Below are 16,946 nucleotides of genomic sequence, written 5' to 3' on the forward strand. Positions count from 1 at the left end.
AAGGCTGTTCTCATGAGTTTATGATCATCTCAGTTTAACTCACTGGGAAAACACGCTACTGATATCAGTAACTTCAAACCAACCTCTCCACGTTGCTCTTGAAGAACCTGTGAGTGGGAATAAAAAAAAAAAAACAAAACAACAGCTAGTTTAACCATAGGTCTTTAACTCAAGTACCTCAGGATCCTCATCCCCTCATACTCCTCCAAAGCCTTGGATTTTGGTAGGTTTCCGCTTTCAGCCCCTTTCTGCAGAAACTTGTTTTCTCCCTTGATGTGCACAGAGCTATAAGAGGTTATTTCAAGCGGACTCTCTCCAAGTGCCATTGGGTTGAACCACTTCAGTTTTCCCCAGGCACTGCAGAGGTTTCCAGGTTCCCACTGCCCAGCTTGGCATGTGCCGTGTCACCCTTGGCTGCCCTGCAAACCTGGCTGCCAGCACCCCAAACGGCAAATGCTTCTCAGACAGCTGTGGGCAGAGCACGAAGGGTGAGGCTGCTGCCCCTGTGCAGGCTGCTCTGCTGTCCTGTGGCAACTGCTTTTCATTCAGGTGGGGACATAAAAATTGGTCTGAAAATTAAGCTGAAGTCCATATGGATGGATCTGGATGGGTTTCTTCCTTTGGCATTGCAGCTGCCCTGTCCAACCCTGGCAGCGTCAGTGCCTTCTGAAACTGGAACTGGCTCATGCTATCCCAAAGAGAGCTTGGTCCCTAATATTTTAGATTATAGCAGTTATTACACGTAATATTATCACTCTCACAAAGGGAGGTAGAGACCCAGAGTGAGACCTACCAGCCAGCTAATAAGACACCTAATGAAGAACAAACAAAGCGGCTCATCACTGCAAAGATATATTTCCCCCAGGAAATTAAAAACATGAATACCCTGGCATATGCAATAAACATCCCCTTTGTGTCCATGTAAAAGCATTGAAAACCTCTGGAATATTAGGAGATGACAAAGATGCTTTTCAATCTCTCCTGTGCTTCAACTGCTTGCAAGTGGTCGTGAAAAAGATGAAATAGATCAGCTGAACTGTTGTGCAACTTTTATTTACTGGTGAATGCAACTTCAGAATAAATACACACCTCAATGAGCACACCTGTGTTAGGACTGCGAGGCAGCTGCTGCTCGTTAAAGGGAAAAGGCACCAGGTTAAAGCTGTAAAGGGAACGTAGAATATGAATAGTGCGTTTTCCATACCCTTCCCGTGCATGCATTTGTTCACCATCAGCTGGTGATTTGGGAACCGCAGAAATGCCGGTGTGGGTCAGTCCCCGCTGTCTGGCAGCAGGCGGGGCCCGCACTACCTAAGCAGACCCCACCGGGGGAAAATATATAAAATATATGCGCGCATAATTTCTTCTCAGCACCCCCAGCCCCGCTTTGGCCTCACCCCCGCCCAGGGCGGCCGTCGGGAGCGCCCCGGGGCCGTGTGTGCGCAGGCGGGGGCGGGCAGCGCCGCTCCCCCCGCCCCGCCCGGCCCCGCCGCCGCCGCACGCACCGCCCGGCAATAAAGCGCCGGGGAGCGCGGCCGCGATCGGCAGCGCCGCTCCCGCCGGCCCCCCTGGGCCCCTCCAGCCGCGCCGCTGCCCCGGGGGGCGGCAGCGCTGCCCCCGCCGCCATGCCGGGCTGGAGGAAGAGCCTCACCCTGTGCCTGCAGAGGATGCAGGAGGACGGTGAGTGCGGCCGGGGGAGGAAGGCGGGAGGTGCTTGGGGATGCTCGGATTTTTTTTTTTTTTTTTTTTTTTTGGTGGGGGAAAGGGTCTTCTTGGAAGGGGGGTACCAGGGAGCTCCGTGAATGAAGGGGCTGGAGGAGGAGGATGCTCTTGGTACCGGTAAACTTCGCTGCAGCAAATCTGTCCTTCCATTCTCCGGCTCGCTTGAGCTCTGCTTTTTTATTTTTTCTTCTCTAAGTGGTGGGGGCAAGTCTGGGCGAGAGGTGGCTGCGCGGTCCTCTCTGGATGTGTAGAGGGGCTTGCAGCGTCTGCGCTCCAACTTTCTAAAGCTACTGGTGCTGCTGTTTTCAGCTGGTAATTTTTCCTAGTGCCCAACTGCAACCGGGGATCAAAAGGTTCGTGAATTGCACGTCGCGGTAATCTGATTCCTATTGTGCTGCTTACCGTTGCTCACAGTGGCTGTGAATTATTTTGTTTACATGCTCAAGAGTGTGATGTTAAATAAACGCTGGATCTGCAGCTCATAAAAGTCAGAAGAAACATCCACGAGGTGGCACAGCGAAAGGGAGGCTTAAACCTTCTGCTCCGGCTCTTGGGTTTAGAGTGGTGGGGAAAGTTTGTCTCTGAAGTGCGGTTCTTCTGTGCTCCGTTAAGACTCAGGTGGAGCAGCTGATCTGGGATGGGCAGAAGTGAGCAGGAATGTGTGTTATTAACCTCAGCTGTGTGTGTGCACGTGGTTAATAGCAGTTTTTTCTTTTGCATCCCTCCCCCTGACTGCCTCTCTAGATCACACACTGGTAAGCAGACTTACCAAATATCTGAAGCGGCACTGTTGCATTGTTTGGTGCAAGTAAAGTGAAAATTGGGGAGTTTTCTGATCCTGCTGGTTAATAAACATGGAGAGAAATTGTGGTGTTAAATGCCCTGTAAGTTGTCAGGACAGAGTTGTGAAGCTGCTGAGTCTTTCTGATGCTGCTTCTACGGGAGAACATCACCTGCTTCTGATGTTTGACTCCTCTGGGACCACAGCTTCCACAGAGACTCCATCCACCTGAGACAGAGCTGTTAAAAATCTTATCCTGTAGAAGAGTAAATCGATCCCCTGTTTGACATACAGAGACCTGTTGGTGTGAATTCAGCCCTGTTGCAGTGCAGGGTTTGTACTGCTGCAGCTCATAGGGATGCTCTGGCACTGCTGGACCGGAGTGGCTTTAGGGGCCTTATAAGCCATTTACAGCAGTGAGCTCCTGCTGTCCTGGGTTAGCGTGTTTGCCAGGTTATTTCCTTTGTGACTCTGTCTGTACTGGCTCTTGTCCCTGGGGCCTATGTAATGCCTCAGTTTCCCTCTCTCTGACTCCAGTCCCAGTGCTGCAGTGAGTCTGTGATTGGTGTGCAGCCCTTCAAGAACATGGGGCATTTCCCTTAGTGACATTGTATTTATTTCCATGGCTGGCTCAGCAGTAGTTGGTCTTTGGAAGTTACCATTTAGTTAATCACAGAATGGTTTATCTAGAGGAATAAATCTTGCAGGCTTGAGCTGATGTGCTGTGTAGAGGAGGAGGTACATACCTGCTAAAGAATGTGCTGAGTTTGTATGGAACTTCTTTCCCTGAGGTGACCAGTTTGATGGTTGTATTACAGCATATAACTCTGCAGGGGTAGCAGAGAAGGTATTTGGTGATGTTATTGTGGTGCTGCAGTGTTAACAAATATGGCCTGAGGTTTAACTGGATGCTAGAGAAGGTTTCACATCACATCATGTACAACATTGCCAAGAAATCTCTGCAAGGTTCAGTTCAGATTTCAGTTTTGCAAACCAACCTCCAGCCAGTCTATGAAGAAATACTGACTTCTGGTTTTTCTTATTCAGAACAAGTTATGTCTGCCTCGTTGGCATCTCCGTGGCTATGCAGATGTAGTAGGTTTTGTTTTGGCTTTCAAAGCTGGGGAGCTTCTCCCCTAGGTGTGCGTGCTCTGTGCCATCGGTGTGTTACCTCTGAGGACTGGTCCTGTTGTTCAGCAGGAGCACATTTGTGATTAGAAGAGTGGTATATTCTGGTTACTGAATATTAATGTGATGAGCATCTCTTGCAATTTTGCAGCCATTCAGTGTTGGGTTAGAAGCTTTGTTAATCACGGTATTCAAAAGGTCAGCCATGGTAAGTCACATAGGGAAACGCAAGATATGTGAAATGTGCTGAAGTATGATTGCCATTTCAAAACAGCACCCACAGTGAGTTTTCTTATGCATATTTTTGCCTTAAAACTTCTATCCCTTGAGGGATGGGCTAGGACCCCTGACCACTGTGCAGAAATGCTTCATTCTGTGAGGTATTTTTGTTCCCAGCCACAAGAGGGTTGTACATGGGATGTGCTACTCCTTATTCTGTTTCATGCAGAAAAAAAAAGTATTAATGGCTTGGAAACTTATTGGTGGAAAATGTGTTCTCTCCAGCCTGTATTGATAACAGCCCAGTTATTCCAGAGTCAGGAGGTTGATTTACTTTGCTCTGTGTGGCTGTGGGGTTGTAGTGGACCTGGGAGCAGGGGCTGGAGCATCCAGCCAGGCAGTTCTGTTTATAGCTGTGTGGCCACATCTCCTGCTGATTTACCTCCCCAATAGCTGGTCCTCTCTCATGGCACTGGAGAGAACTAGTTGGCCATGCCAGATCCTTTCCTGTCCTGCTTTCCCCCCTGGTGCTGCTGTCCTTTCTGTGATGACTGCAGGATTTGGGCTGTATCCTTGCTGCTCCCAGGCTTTCAGTAGTAAAAGCAGCAGAGTCTAATTTTGGCTTTGGGAGCATGAATGTATATGGGTAGGTGGGGAAGTCTCTGGGGATTTTGGCATATCTGAGTGAATGTGAAAACCTGGAAAGGATAAACTGCATCTGTAGACAGAGCAGTGGAGATGCTGTTATCCTTCTAATGAAATAACTTATCTAGCTGCATATAACTTGTGTAACATGGGTTGCAGTAGTGGGCAGGCACCCTTTGCTAAACCTGATATGTTTTTCTGCTCCTACTGGGAGGGAATACAGGGTTTGAGTGTAAATTTAGGTTGTTGATATAATTCTACTTCCTCCCCCAGATGGTTTTACTTCAGTAAAATGAGGAAAATTTGACACTCACCTTAAAGCTCCAATATGATGCCTTTAAAAAACCCCAAACCTTAAGAGACTGTCTAATGCGATTTATATAAAATTTGAAGTGAGTTACCCACCCTTTGCATGAATCACGGGGCAGCTGGTAAGGCTGGAGGGGAAAGGGGCAACTCAGACCTGCTCCAGAAGTGCCAATATTGCAGGATTGCGTTGCTGCTGTTTGCTTCCTTCCCTTGTATATGGTTCCTTGCTGGTTACCTTGGAAACAGCTGTAGGAGCGTATAGGGGCATTTTGCTGCTGTGCAGTCATGGGCAGAGATGTCCCGTGGCGTGTGGGGAAAGGAAAATCCTTTGTGGTGCAGGCTGATTTACAAGGTGAGGGCAAGAAAGTGTGTTTAAAACAAACAAACAAACTACCAAACCAAAAACAACACCCAAACAAAAACCACCCCAAAACCATTGCGAGATCTCCCTTTCTCGCCTGGCTTATCTTTCTGCAGGTACAACTTGGCAGGAGTGGGACCCTGGGGAAAATTTAGCAGGAGGGTGGGGGTTTTTTCATGCTTTTGGCAGAGCTATTTCAGTTTTTTATAATGGGAAGGTAAAAATACCACAGCAGTCTGTCTTGAGGGGGTTTATAACAGCTGGGATGTAAACATCAGCTTTTTATTCTGTCCTTGGAACAGTGTAGTGGGATGGTTTTGCTCCAGAGCTGTGAAATTATGGTTATGACTGGAAATCGGATTCTTCTTTACTTAATCATGCATCTCAATAAGAAACATATCAGTATGATGAAAATTTGCAGGTTTTGTGTGATTAGCAAAAAATGAGGAGATCCTTTCATTGTGTTCCATGTTATTTGTGATATGTACATGTTCTGTGTAGAATAACTAGAATAGAGTAACTGTAAAAAAAAAAAATTTCTTTTGTTCGCTTACCCATAAACATTTTGATTTTGCAAACTGTGGTGTGCATAACTTGAAATCAGTTGAACTATTCTACTGCTTAAAATTAAGTGTTTACTCTTGTTCTTGCCACATCAGAAATAACTCAGTCATTCAGAAAGGAGGTTTTTGTATTTATCAAGTCATCTTAGAGCCATCCTTCAGTGCCAGGCTGAGTCTGTTCAGTTTTAATACATTGCCTTACAGAGTCCTGTTGTCCAAACGTATAATAACATGACCTATTGTATACTGGCACTTTCAGTGAAGAAATTCAGCTGGATAGCTGTCACTTAACTAGTGTGCAATTGAACTGCTCTGTTGTTGAAGGACTGTTACGTCTGTCTGCTGAATGCGATTTATTAACATATTCCTGCATGTGATATTCTTTACAGTGCATCCAGGCTTTGTTGGAGATGAGGACTTGCACATGCAGTGCTCAGGAACTTATGGGCTGCTGTTTGTTGGTAATACTCATTATACAGGCCACTGCTTTTAAACGAAATGTAAAGATAGAGGTTCTGACCCTCCAATGAAGTGTGGTGGGGAATTAGGATTGCTTGAAGGCTGTGGTGGTGAAGCTTAAGGGATAATGTTCATTCATCAAACTGATGGGACAGCCAGAGCAAATCCTGCTAGACTTTGATGGGGTCTTTTTCATTCATTAATATGTTGATGTGGATTTGGCCCCCATCAAGTGAGGCGGCAATAGCTGCAGCCAATGCTGTGCCTGTTCCCTGCTCACTGTCATGCTGCGCCGGCTCTGGGCTGCTGCTTTTGATCTTGTGCTTCTCAATCAGAGCTGAATTTTACGATTGCTGGAGCCCTGCACAACTCGGGGATGAAGCCACGAGGGTTTTACAGAATGACTCTAAAGCCTCACTGAAGTTTGATTAAAGACAGAGACTGATCAGTGTTTTGCTTTTTGAAGTGGCCTGCTGGATTATACAACCCAAATGTGATCCTGTGTTCATGGAATTTGGTTGTATGAAACTGTATGGACACTGTGTGGTTCTGTTCTCTCTCAAGCTGTTGCACTTTATGGGGCTTCTTGCAAAATAGTGTTTATCAGCAACATGGAGTGATGATGCTTAGTGCTGAGCAAATGCATCAGCTGCAGTGGTTTGGCACCCTTAGAGGTGCCAAGGTTGGAAAGTGTGGGGGGAAACCTTTCAGGAAGCTCAAGACCTTGATGGAAACCATGAATTGTAGGAGCCTGGAGAATTTCAGAGTGAAAAGAACTGCTAGATCTGTTTGGGTTCAGGCCATGCCTGTTTGTGCTACTGTGGGCTTGTGCCAAGTGTAGTGGAAACACACGTGGGCAATTCCCAGGGAGTGGATGTGGGATTTGAAACTGCTCCAGTCCTGAGCTGTGACTGCAGCTGCTGACCCAGAGGTCTTCAGATGATCTGGGTTGCACTGAGATGAGCATTACTTGGGTTAAACTGAGGTTGTGGTAAGTATAAGAGGCAGATGATTTGCTCTGTATCTTTACCGTTTGCCTCTTCTAAGCAGACACAAGTGCAGTGGAGCTGCTTGGTTATTATACCCACAACCAGACCCTTGCTGGGTGGAGAGCCAAAGAAGGACTCTATGCCAGGTCATCTCCTTCTGTGTTTAAAACTGTGTAGGCCTTCCTATGGGTGTCCCATTTCAGAATAAAAATGACTATTTTGTTAATTACTTCGTTATAGTGGAATAAATTATTTTGAATTAGATGTGAATTTACAGAGGTATAACTGAAGTAGAATAATTATCAGGCTATAGCTCTATTGAAATTTATCCCTTCATAGATGAGCCCTTAGACAGTGAATTGGGCATTTTTGGAGCTCTGTATCACATAAATGGAGACATCTATCTTAAAAGCTAGTCTTAACCCTTGAAGCTCAGAGCAGTGATCTATGCCTGAAAGGCTTGCATAATGTCTAGATCAAGTCAAACTTGCTGTATTTTTCATGCAGTGGTCTCTCTTCCCAGAGGAGCCACATATCTCCTGCTCCACTGAGTGCTGGTGGTGACCCCATGTGTATGGGCACTGCTCTTGCACACACGTCACGGGCCAAATGCAGTCACACCACGTAAATGTCACTTTCTGTTCCTGAAACCAGTATAGCTACTGTAGATTGATACTGGTGTAACTGGGATCAGAGCATGGGCAGCATTTAATGTGGAAAATAAATCCTGTGCTGATGGTGCCTGTCAGAAATGGCAACTCCCCTTCTGCAGTCCTTGGCCTGAGTGAACCACACACTGGGGATATAAAATATCTCCTCTTGGAAGGGTCTGCACTTGGTCTAGTTATACTTGGATCTTCCCACAGACTTCTTTCTTTGAGAGGAAAAGTAATGAATCTTTCAATTGAAAATTTAAGTAGGATAACTTTTTCAGCATTCTTGTTTTGTCAAGAGAATTAATTATCTATTTTTTTTTTCCTTCCCTCTGCCTTTGTCTTTGGAAGATGAAGGAATTCAGATAAAATAACTAAAACAAATAAATTCTACAATTATGGCAATTTTCCCTGTTACTGACTTCCCCCTTCATTAATGTTAGATGAACTTGGCATCTAGTAATTACTGGCTTTTGTTTTTGAGCCGGAACTGTTTTCTGGCTCCAGCAAAACTTGCTGATTCCACCGATAACATTGGGACTGCTGTTTTCCACTAGGAAATTAGTTCAATCAAATGTATTTTCCTCTGACAGCTCCAGGTATTTTGCATGAAGACCACTCTGCATTTAAGGAGAAGGAGGCTACCATGTGCTGTTTGAGACCAAGGGAACGCTGTGTGTTCAGGTGTGGTTAGATCTGTGTCTTACCTGTATTAAAGTAGAGATGCCAGTGACCCTGCCAGCTAAACTGCTGCGTCTTGATGAGTAGAAACCTCTTACTGAGGCTGCAAAATAAACTCAATTCTAAACTCTTCAAGTTGTTGAATGTCAGTCTATGAAGTAACACACTTTTTTGCTTAACAACTTTATTTCTGCTGTGAGCAAGGCATTACAGAGCTTTCATTTTAGCAGTTCTATTAACCTTCGATGCTGCTCTGTTGCCAGAGTCAGAGGCTATTCAGAGTATTTATTTGGATTGTCGCTTTTTCTTGTACATGTGATGCTGTTAGTCATCTCGGTGACACCTCATTCATCTGTGCAGAGAAGCAAAGGTCTTGGCTCGTATTTGAGTATTGCCTCATACAACCCGAGAGGGGAGCTGTGACTGGAGGCAAGGATTAGGTCAAGCTTGAGAGATCTTACTTGGGTCCTGTGGGATGGAGCTGAGATTGGCCTCTGAATTTTTTTTTTTCTACTGTCTCCCACTGAATAGAAAAAATTCTGCTCTGTTCTTAGGGCAAAGTTTAGGTGATGTGGAGTCTCTGGCATGGGGGGCCCCTGAAGCAGTGCATAGACTTGTGGTGGTAGGAGGGCTTGTTTTCATTTGCACCCCCTTGCAAGCAGAGACATTCAAGCTTTAGCAACAAATGAAATGCAAAGAAAAACAAGGAGAAAAGAGAATAAGGCAAACTGTCAGGCAGTGTGGTGGTTTTACAGAAATTATTGATGCTAAGTGGCTTTTTTTTCCTCATTTGGTACCAGTGTGCTTTCCTGATACAGATCCAGTACTTACTATGTGCTTTCCAGAAAATGATGATGTTCCTGGGAGTGGAGACTCCCTCATTAAACAATTTGCTCAGATATATTGCTTTTGGGAATCTGGAGAAGTTCCCTGGGGCTGTCACAGTGGGGTGAATTTAGCAAAGAGCTGGGAGGATGACTTATAAATATTTGTGGCAGCTTGTCTCAGGGCTATGTGTTAATCCTGAACAGAGGGCTCTGTTGGGAATGAATACTTCTGTTTCTAGATTAAATGCTCTTTTGCTTACTTTCATTTTGGAATAGGAAGCAGTCAATCTCCTTGCTGTACAAGCAGCTATGTCTTAACCCTCATGAACATCTCTTCTGTGATAGGAGGGCAGAGAGCAGTGCTGCCTCAGTCTCCATCCTCCTTGGGAGCATGATCTCTTCACCCTTCTTCCATCTCTGTTTTTCCTCTTCAAGCTGGCGATACATGAGGTCTCTTTGGTCTTCAGTGGTTAAGGAATAAACTTTTGTGGCCAGCATGCTCTGAGGTCATGTTCCTGCAGGATGCATCCCTACAGGTCCCAGGAGATGAGCAACTCTGGTGTCTGTGTTTGGTGAAGGACACTGCTCCTCAGCAATGGTATGTGGTTGCCCTGTCCACCTTATGTGTAGGATGTGGACATAATCAACAACTCCTTGCCTTTTCTGTACCTCAGGATCCAGAGATGATGTGGTCTTGTGGATGCTGTCAATGCTTTCACTTGCCTACTTAATCCTGTTGATGGACGAGGTACTTTAAACTCCATGAGTGTATTTTTTTTTTTGCTTAAATAAGGAAACTTTTCTAGACCAATAACAGGGAATGGGGAGCAGAGGAACAAATCTTAAAGCTAATGCTTGGTCCCAGGAAAAGTGAGCGAATGACCAGCAGCAGAGCTGTTAGCACTGGAGGACATGGAAGGTGAGTTGCTTTAACTCTGCAGTGCAGAAATCAATAGAAGTTGCTGGAAAGTGAATGAGAATGAAAGAACTTTTTACTTAAAAAAAAAAAGGCAGGAATACATTTGCAAACAGCTCTTGGTTAACTGGCTTAAATTTTTTTTTTTTTTTTTTAACACAGAAGCCACAAGTTGTGGAGGTTCCTTCTCAGTGGGTTGGAAGGTGGCTGCAGATATTGTGTTTGGGCTCTGTCCCCATGCTGGAGGTTGGTGTGTGTGCTGCCTCTAGGTTCTTTCAAACAAAAGCAGAGTTCAGGTGTGCTGCAAAACCCATGGCATGTCTTGACATGTTGATGCTGTGAATGTGCTCCAACTTACTGGTCGTATTTTGATACTCCAGCCTGTTTCCTGGGCTTCATGTCCTTTACATCCCATCCAAACACCTCGTGCAGTAGCACCTGGTTGCATTAAGTAGCTGTTGTGTTCCCCGACAGATCAGGTTGTAGTCCAGTGATAACTAAAGCCATTCCAGTGTGGCCGGCACTTATTAATTAGTGGGTTAGTGTTGGAGATTGAGCTGCAGGCCTTTTGGTCCTGTGCCTAGCTCTGTTCCCAAATGAGTGTAGGGCTTTGAACGAAGTCAAATCATCACTTATGTTCTCGGTGGTGGGGGTTCTTTTCTGTCCATTGATATTAACAGGACTGAGGAATTGTGTGCCACTTGGAAAACCAGTCTGCAAACCTCAGCGTGAGATTCTTCACATCTGCAGAATGTGGGTAATGACTGTACTTAGAAGGTTTTGATGCTCAGATCAAAACAGATAGGAAAGCGCAGTTACTGAGTACAATTTCATGGCTGCCCTTCTCTGCTTAATGTCTTCATACTTGAAATTAAGCCAATTGTGCCAAATACTTGGAAAAAGTGACCAAAAAGTGGTAGAAAATGTTTTATCTGGCACAGGGTTGCAAATCTTTTGCAGCACACAGCTGAGCAAAAAAAAAAAAGTTCTGTTCAAGTGGGTAAAAATTTCCCTCTACAGTAATGATCTGTTCTGTGAGTTTACCAGCTATCTAATCTAGTTTCCATCTGTTACATCAAGTGATAATCCTCTAGCAAATTAGGTGCTGTTAGCAGCATTTCTGTCAGCCTGGGTCTGGCTGCACATCTAGGCAAACTGCCTTTGAGGAGTTTCAAAATTCACCCTCGTCAGTCATGCTGCTTCCTCAGCCTCTGGAGACTGCATTTCAAATGTAACACAAAGCATAGCTGTCTGTCTTGGCTGTTTAATTGTATTTATTCTGATTTTTTTCCTCCACCCACCACCCGCCAATGGTGGTTGGTCGTGTATAGGGATGGCTCCTGGGTTGGTATGTGGTGGTTGGTATGTGTTTTTTTCTTTTTTGGAATAGCCATTGTAATTGATTTTTTGGCATATCCTGTCCTACTTTACTGTAATTTCTTTGCTGTCAATGCGTGTACACAGGGCTTGTTAGTAAGTGGGCTGGGGAGTGGAAAGCAAAAGGATTAGCAAGCTGGGCTGTGATGCTTGGTTTCTCTAGGGCTTGCTGTGAGGTGGGGACAGGCTGCGATGTCCCCTTGGCTGGGGACAGGCTGTGCAGCAGCCATGTTCCAGCTCACAGCACTGGGCTTGCTCCATGACAGACCCCGTGCTGCTCCAGCAGCTGCTGCTACCCCAGCACTTCGGGGCTGCCCCTTGCCAAGGGTCATGTCCTGCTCGGGAGTAATTCAGTGACAGGCAATGCTGTGACAAATGCCATCCAGTTTCTGCCTCTGGATAATTAAGAGGGACTGTGGCTTTTGGCCAGGGAGCGTTGTCCTTTGCCACCCATCTGCTTTTCTGAGTGTTGCTCAAAGCAGCTGCTCTTCTCCGGGGGCTTCCTGGTGGGGCCAGGGGACACTAATTCCTGATTGCCCCTCATTGCCTTGCCACTGACTTATCTAGTGAGCTTCAAGTCCTCATGGTGCTATTTTTTTTTGTGCTGCTTTTCTCTCCCACAAAATCATGCAATGATGTTTAATTGCGAGCCGTGATGTTGGTGTTTGGCTTCAATGTGGTGGTGGGAGCAAGGGACAGGAGCTGGAGGAGTGCGGAGCAAGGGGCTTGTTTCACTGTTATCTTACTCTGCAGCTGTGAGTTTTTTATAGAAATCCAGCTCTTGCACAGCAGGCTATAGGCTGGAGATGCTCTTCAGCAGTGTGCAGGGAAAGCCAATTTAAATTATACTGCAGGGAGATCTCTTGCACTTGGTGTGGTGGGTGTGCTGTCCGAGTCCTCGTGTCAAAGTGGGAGATATTTTCAGCGGAGTGTAAAGCAAAACCACTGACGAAGCAGCCCTTGCATTACAGGGCAGGTGGTGATGGCTGCTTCTGCTGTGACTCAAAACAGCTGAGGAATTCCCTATATATATGAACATGTGTGGGTTTTTTTTTAAGTGAATCTAACTCTAGAGTGAATTGGCTCTAGGGACATGTCATAGTTTAACAGTATAAAGTAATGTCATTATTAGCTGTGCCCCAGCACAGTGGGGTAGTCTGGCATTTGACCTATTGAACCTCAACACCACGTAAGTGAAAGCCAGGAAAACACTGGAGTTGTGACAGCCCCAGCTCTGCAAACTCCTCTCTGGACCCTCTGCAAACCCCACTTCTTCCCCATCTGCAGCTTTCCTCGTTCAGCGGTTCCTGCTGGAGCCCAGCACCCTTCCCGTGATGTCCCACTGCTCTGAGCTGATGCGACAGCCGGTGTGTGAGTCCTGTTCCTCGTCTACCTGTCGCCTCCAACCTGGCTGGTTAGCAGCAGGCTGAGGTTAGCCCCAGGCAAGCTATTCAACCCTGATAGTTCTGACACAGTGGGTTAGTTGGGCTCGCAAGTCAGGGGTGAGATATTTTTATCATACAACACCCACACTTTGATTTGTGCTGTGAGAGTGTTGCTGATGGTGTTTTGAGGAACATTATGTGAGTAAAGGGACAGAGCTCATTGAAGATTTTTTTTTTTGAGATATTCCCTTCTTTTTCATGTGTAGGGACTTTGAGTGGAAAAGAACAATTTGGGGATGTGCAGGGGAAGCAGGAAAACTCACTTATGCAGCCAAGTAAGCAAGAGAAGGGAGGTGGTTGTTTGGACTGTGCCATCGTTGGCATGGTTTATTAGACAGTGCAGCTCTTCTAGTATCTGATATTCCCATTTCACTGCAAGATAAGACAGAGATCTGCCCAACATCTGTATAAACTCCTTTGTGGAAAGGTGTTCTCTTCCCTGGAGGTGATTGCTTCTCACCAAGAGAACAAGTCCATCTTCATGGCTGACTGCGGTGACCCGATGTTGGAAGGCACTTCTGGGGTCTGCTTTCCTTGCAACTGAGATGTTAAAACACTGATCATCCAGGATGATACTGCTTCAGGAGCTTATTGATTTTTAGCAGAGGGAAGTGAGTTAAAATGGTGAGTCACTGACCTATTTGAAAATGAACAACCTCCTTGGTGTCATTGGGAGCTGGTAATGGATCATCCTGGACAAGGGCTGGTAAAAGGGGATTAAGGAGACCCCTTGTGCCTGTTGTTGCTCTATGTTGTGTGTGAAAGCTGTTGCACTCACAGTTTTCTTCACAGGTGAAGAAGCAGCACAAAAAAATGCTGGTAATTTTTTCACTCCTCCCTGCCTGGGCTGAGGAGCTGCTGGTGTGTACTGGGCTTTGGGTCACCAGAGGAGGTGTGGAGAAATGTGTGACTGCAGGTCTGCCCTCCTTATTCATTTGTAAAATACTCTGGCATCCTTCTTTAGGAGAGGTGATGAAAAAATGTAAAACTTTGATTTTTAAAATTGAATAATACTGTAATGATTCTTTTGCCTTGTTAATATAATAACACTGAGTTTATTGGCTCTCTTGCTATTAAAATTTCAGTCCCTGCCTCCTGATTGCTTCTTTCCTGTCTTGAGTACCTGCATGGGACTTTAGGATAATAAAGTGAAAGTGTGCTACCGAAGTATATTTTATAGGTTTTTATGCCAAGCCATGACTTTAGGAGTTCAGTCAGTGTTGTGTGCAGATATGATCAATAAAGCTTCTAGTTATGTACTTTGCTTAGTTCATTGATTTAAGGAGTTACCAGAACTAGGGAAATAACATGGTTAATTAAAGTTAATTGAATTGTAAGGTCCATGGGGATTGTGCCTTTGTCTGCTCTCTGGAGCACCTCAGACACCTCTGATCACTATAAAATAATGACTTTTTCTTTCCACGCACTGGCAGTTTAAACTGTTTAGTTGCTTTAAAACTGTTTCCATTTCAAGGCAACTAATTTCTACATGAGCCATGGAGTTATGGGTTTGTAGCCTTTGGCTTTAGATGTCCAGGTGGAGATGGAGAAGGGAATTCCTAATAGGGCTCAGCTAGATGATTGCATGGAATCTGGATCCTTGTATTTGTTTGCCAAGGTGTCTTGCTAAGCAGTTACCTGTGCTCTTAGCAAAAAGCCTGTGGGGCAACTTGTAGTGTGATGTTTTATATCTTGGCCTTGGAGTTATTTTTAATTACATTCCTCTTCCTACCCACCAAGACACATAAAGAAATAATATACCAGGCTCTAGATAGATCTATCCTGTGGCATTAATTTTCAGGGAAATAAGTAAACAGATGTCCCCCTGTCTAAAATGGAAATTTATTCTGGGTCTATAAAGTGAAATCTAGCACAGAGGTATTCTTCTGGAGCTTGTATTTCTTCTAATTTATAGCTGCTCCTTTTCCAAGTGAATTGGAGACTTAAACCTCCTGTTGTGGGTCTGTAATTTATGTTTTCAAAATTTTACGATTATCTTTAGTGTTTTTATGAAGCTCTGCTGTGGAGGTGCTCAGATAAGGTTGTATGTTAAATATTGGCCAACTCACTAGGAGCAAAACTGGGATTATAAATTACCAGAAATACTCTCCCTCAGCATGAGCTTGTTTTCCTGTTAATTCTTTAACCTCTTTTGAAGAATTAGGGAAGATGAGTTATGGAAGGATGGACTAGATGATGCTGCTATGCAGCAGCTGGAAAATTGCACTTGGGTTTATCTGTGTAATGATTTGTTGTTACTGAGGGCAAACAGATTGAGTGAGATTCCCTTGGCATCTGTTGGGGAGACCTGGTAAAAGTCAACCCTTTCATTAATCACTGATTGAAGGAAAAGAGAATATGTTTTTTAAATGGCACCAAGTTGTAAGCTGTCACAAAAATATTGGTGAGGAAAGCATGGACTTGGTGATCTCTTAAGAGACCTTCAGGAATATTTTTCTGATTCCAGTGAGTTTATGGGAAAAGCAAGGAGTAAATGATACTGAAGATGCTTGAGGACTGCATGTGATCATTGTATGAATTAGGGCTTCTTGTTTTCTCTCTAGTATTCACTTAGGAAAAATGGGGGGTGAAGGCAGAAAGCACTTCTGTGCTGCTTGGCAATGCACCCATCAAGTGAAGAAAGTTTTAGAAACTGCACTTACCTAGTAATTTATCTTAACTTTAAATCCTTTAAAGTTTTACATTTAGACCCGAGCTATCTGTGCTTCCTGTCACCCTTTCAGGATGTCCTGGGACTCTTTCCCTGTGTTTCCAGTCCCACAGGAACTAAGGAGTTGTGGAAACCTGGAAGTTAAATAGTGGTGTGTGGGGGTGTTGTGGTTTTTTTTTCTTCTCCTTGCAGCCAAAAGTTCAAAACCTTTTAATTTAGCAACACATTTGATGCCCCAAATCCACATGTGGGAGCAACTTGGAAATTTTCTTTTTGGCTTGGCTGTTGTGGTTTTCCTACTGCTGTCTTTCAAAGTGGAAGAAATTGTAATAGAAGACTTTACTATTTCCACAGTACTATCTGTGATGGTATAAATGAACCATCGCCATTCTTGCCCCACCAGTTGTGTTATCAGGAAAACACTTAATCCCAAATCTTGCTACCCAAACTTGTGTGTACTATTCTGCTGCACGTTAATATGAATCTGTGCTTTTAGAATTAATTTCTATGTGAGTAACTTAGTTTTCAGTATTTTTTAATTACCAAATAGAAAGCAAAGATTGTTTTGTGTGTGGTGCTTTTTTTTCTCTAAGAGAGAAATATTTACAAAAAAGCATTCCTTGAGAAAAGCCAGCTTGTTTCTTCCCAGGAGGATGCAGTAACTGCTACATGTGGTTGGTACAAAATCAGAGCTATTGAAGAAATGCCTACCTCAATAGTAGCTCAGTTCTGTGAGGACACTTTTCTGAAGCATCTAAGTATTGCATGGTTGGAAGTAGGAATTGATGTTGTGTTTGTGTGTGGTGGTTATTTTTTTTTCTGCATTTGGATGTATGCTTTAAAATCCTTGCCTGCAGACACCAGCATTTGTAGGAGCTGGCTGTCACCTGAATGAAAGACTCTCCTTGTCTGCCCTGCTTGATGAATGTGGAATCTTCCTGTCATCACCAGCAAATTTACTGGCTGCACCGTGACTAGATGGAGGGCAATGGAGCTGTGTGAGTGGTGCCATGTAACTTGCTCTCCGTTGTATGGCTGTCCCCGTGGACAGGAGGAGCAGGAGAGGGTGCTGGAGCTGTCTGCCATCGGTTCATCACTTTTTTTAGCAGTGAGCATCTGCTGCTCTTTGCCAGTTCCCTGCAAAGCTGCTGTGAGAGATGCATGACCAGATACATAAGGCTTATCTTCCTCCTTAGTGTT

General features: G+C 44.7%; 1 protein-coding gene across 1 annotated transcript in view; it reads left to right on the top strand.

Moving 5' to 3' along the window:
* The first annotated feature begins 1,625 nt into the window (after positions 1 to 1,625).
* GRIP2 (glutamate receptor interacting protein 2) overlaps positions 1,626 to 16,946 on the top strand; it is a 258,196-nt gene continuing 242,875 nt past the window's right edge. The window contains exon 1 of the mRNA XM_065642370.1: positions 1,626 to 1,680. Within this exon, the coding sequence (XP_065498442.1) occupies positions 1,626 to 1,680 (55 nt within the window). The remainder of the gene's footprint in view (positions 1,681 to 16,946) is intronic.

The sequence above is a fragment of the Caloenas nicobarica genome, chromosome 11, assembly GCF_036013445.1.
Source record: "Caloenas nicobarica isolate bCalNic1 chromosome 11, bCalNic1.hap1, whole genome shotgun sequence".
NCBI lineage: Eukaryota > Metazoa > Chordata > Aves > Columbiformes > Columbidae > Caloenas > Caloenas nicobarica.